General features: G+C 39.8%; 1 protein-coding gene across 1 annotated transcript in view; it reads right to left on the minus strand.

The window, feature by feature from the left end:
* Positions 1 to 2,531: 2,531 nt before the first annotated feature.
* LOC107671736 (multiple myeloma tumor-associated protein 2 homolog) overlaps positions 2,532 to 3,918 on the minus strand; it is a 10,116-nt gene continuing 8,729 nt past the window's right edge. The window contains exon 8 of the mRNA XM_016464684.1: positions 2,532 to 3,020. Coding sequence (XP_016320170.1) covers positions 2,777 to 3,020 — 244 coding nt within the window. The 3' untranslated portion in view covers positions 2,532 to 2,776. The remainder of the gene's footprint in view (positions 3,021 to 3,918) is intronic.

Raw genomic sequence — 3,918 nt, forward strand, 5'->3', positions numbered from 1 at the left:
GGAAACGGCTTTTTCGCATTTACAGGTCACATGGCGTATGTAAAAAGTCGTATGATCATTCTTCAATGTACTATAACCTCCAAGAAACGCTTCATACGTGGCCGCTCTCCAGTATAAGGCGCTTTCCCTACCATTAATGCTTAGACAATTTACACTGCACACGTCCGCGGTGCAGTGTGGCTCTGATACGGCCACTGAAGCTGAACTCTAGTCAACGCTTGTGTTTATTGAAGTGGCTCTCCGTGCTACTTCTGTAAAGATACACGCATACGCCTCCTTTGAATAAATATAGCCAAAATCCATTGCCATGACTTATCGCGAGAGGCAAAAGTTTACTTTTTAGTCTCATGACATTGGTTAATTGAAACGCCGTCATTTCGCAATACCTTTTTAACAACATTTATAAAATATCGGCAAAGTTTTGCGCAAATCTGTAATAGAAATGCGCCTAGTGTCATGTAAACACCCTCTAAGGCTAGAGCACTCTCACTCATTTCAGAAGCTTGATTCTTGAACCGGGCCTGTATTTGGTTGCTTCAGCGTCGAACATGGAAGTGAAGTATCTCTGGTGAGCGACTGGGCGTTTAGTTGATGGGAGGGCAGAGATCTGCGGTAAGTGTGCCTGGTGTGAGGGTGTTCTCTTGTGTACCGCTGTCATTCATTCTCCACTGAAGCGGCCTCCAGTTCTCCAAACACCTCCCTCGCCTTCTCAGCAGAAGCACTTTAATAAGTGACAAATAGGATCGGCCTGGAATCAGGCGCCGGGGCGCTCGGCCCAACGAGGGGGAGGGAAAGCAATCTAGGACAACGTTCCTTTGGTCCGATTAGGCTGCCATGGATAATGCAGCCAAGCCAGTAATACATGGCAGGGAAGGCATGATGGTGGGAAAAGGAGGGGTGCTGCTCTCCTCCACTCCCTTTCGCTTGGCTCTCTTACAGGGTGGCTTTTGTTCAGCCCACTCCTGCTGCTCCAGTGGCTTGGGGTTTGTGTTTGGCGCTCGGGCCATCCCTAGGCCTGGATTTTTGCACTTGTCTTTTGTCTGCGCTTTGCTCTTTTCTCGCACGGCCCCAGGTGCCAGCCAACAGAATGCCGCCTTTCACAGCAAACTCAATGCAAATGCAAACACTCCGTTCTATTATAGCGACAGGAGTACATTCCAACAGCCAGGAAGCAGCACTCAAAATAAGAACAAAACAGATTGAGGAACAATATTTGAAAGATTGAGGTGTTGAGGAGGATTGGTGATTCGACAACACCACATTGTAAAATCACGGTTTATTTCACTAAACACACAAGAATAAAAAGTGATCATGTCTGCTATAATCAGGTCATATTTACTATGTTTTCTCTCCATGCATCGAAGACCAAGACATGTCTTGGTTACATTTCACCTTAAAATCAAAAGGAAAAAAGATTTTAAAGCCTATATTTAGGACTATTAACAGTTTTTGCATTGTGATAATATTTTCATGACAAATTTTACTGCAAAACTACATAATACATACCACTACGTAATACTTTTTTTTTTTTTGTAATTCCAAATTTTCTGATTGCTGTAATAAAAGATTGATTTTTTAAATCAGAATTAGCACAAATTAAAACACAGTCGTACAACAAATGACTTATTAATCATTTTATTTGAGTATTTTGGGGGGAAATAATGTCACAAATTTTGATGGTTAATTTTAATACAAGCTTCATTTTCTTGAACCAAAATTTGAAGTCACTCAAGACATGTTTTGGACAAATTTCCTAATATTTAAACTTAAAAAGTAGTTACTAAAGGAAATGCAGTCACACTTTGTGCCCTAAAGCTAATTAGTCTGACGGTAAAGTTGAACTCTACATTTACAGGATAAATGTAATGTACTCAGAAATCCTTATTAGTCTGCTGCAATGACAATGTGCTAAAAAGGTTGTTCCTTTTTGTTTTTTGCATACAGACGGCAACTTCATCAAAATGATCCCTGTTTACACAGATCTGCGAAAACGACTAAAACGCAGTATTATGCATGCCGAGCCAGTAGGTGGCGATGTCACTCTGTAAAGAAACACTACGCAAACATGCAATATGCGCATGACATCACCGCTTTCACAAATTCACGTTTTTATAGTTTACACCGATGATAATGGTATCGTTTTGAGGTGCATTGATAATTCGACGACGACATGTCATAAAAACATGGTTTATTTCATTAAACATACAAGAATAAAAAATGATCATGTCTGCTGTGTTTTCTCCTTATGCATTGAAGATCAAAACATGTCCAGGTTACATTTCACCTCAAAATCAAAAAAATTACAAAAGATTTCAAAGCCTATATTTAGGACTATTAACATTTTTTGCATTGTGATTTTATTTTCATGATTTTAATTGTAATTTTACCCCACAGTTTTGATTGTAATACATTACTTTGAGTTTTTGTCATTCCAAATTTTGATTCATTTTTTTCTGATTGCTATAATAAAAGAAAATGATTTTTTAAATCAGAATTTAAATCTAATTCAGTACAACAAATAGTGTATTAATCATTTTTACTTGAATATTTTGGGGGGAAATGTCAAAAATTTTAATGGTCAATTTTAATAGCCTAAAACAAGCTGCATTTTCTTGAACCAAAATTTGATTAAATGTGACCCAAGACATGTTTTGGACAGATTTCCTGAGATTGGATATAAGGTCTTGTGGCCTAAGTTGTCCAGAGTTTGACAAAGGGGCCAATCGGATTCATTCTCAGGGTGAGGAGGTGTGGATAAAGGGGCAATAGCGGGGCATCAGTCGTCTGAGCTGCTATCATGGCGCCGCCGGTAGCTTTGTGCCGGGGAGCCTCGACCAGCGCGGTGTCCGTCAGAGGACGAGTCCGTGTCGTGCCGGCGGCGGCGGTGCTGGTGAGGGGGGATCAGGGTCCTGTGCTCGGCCCTTGGCCCCCCTCCTGAATGGCTATCACGGGCTCCGGCTCCACTCTGACTGCTCCTTGATGGATTAGGACCATGGTGGTCCCGGGGATCTTTTCTACGCCTGGGGAGCACAAAACACACCTAGACAATCATTTATTCCTGGCGAGCATGGGAAGTTTAGTCCCGTTTGAGGGCAAACCACAAGTCAGACATGGACAATGAGGAACGCACTGTCCTCATCTACTGTCACAGAGGTATAATCTGAACATTCAAGTCATTCTTTAATTTAGGGTACATTTCACATCAGGAAAAGTGCTATAAAAAAAAAAAATTCTGAACAAAACAACTATTGTTTTCAGTTTATATTTTATCTGCTAGCTGCCAAGCTTAATCATTAAATATAATGGTTATATTACAAAGAAAAATATGTTTTTCCCTGATGGTGAGTTTGTCACTGTAATTTAAGTGCCATGAAGAAAATTTCAAGCAAACTGAAAAACAACACAAAATATACGTATGGGATCATAGTATGTATTCTCTTGTTGGTTAATATGTGACCCTGGACCACAAAACCAGTCATAGGGGTCCATTTTTTTAAATTGAGATTTCTACATCATCTGAACGCTGATTAAATCAGCTTTCCATTGATGTATGGTTGGTTAGGATAGGACAATATTTGGACGAGATACAACTATTGTATTGTATGAAAATCTGGAATCTGAGGGTGCAAAAAAATCAAAATATTGAGAAAATCATCTTTAAAGTTGTCCAATTTAAGTTCTTAGCAATGCATATTACTAATCAAAAATTAAGTTTTAATGTATTTACAGTAGGAAATGTACAAAATATCTTCATGGAACATGATCACACATTATTATACTGTACATTATTGTAGGTCCTCTATGCCCCGCCTCAAACACGTCGTTTTCTACAAAGTACAAAGTCCCGACAAGCGCAGTCTGCTCTGATTGGCCAGCTGACCCAGTGCATTGTGATTGGCCGAACACCACAAGCACACG

This window comes from Sinocyclocheilus anshuiensis, unplaced genomic scaffold (genome assembly GCF_001515605.1).
Source record: "Sinocyclocheilus anshuiensis isolate Anshui unplaced genomic scaffold, SAMN03320099.WGS_v1.1 scaffold524, whole genome shotgun sequence".
Classification (NCBI taxonomy): Eukaryota; Metazoa; Chordata; class Actinopteri; order Cypriniformes; family Cyprinidae; genus Sinocyclocheilus; species Sinocyclocheilus anshuiensis.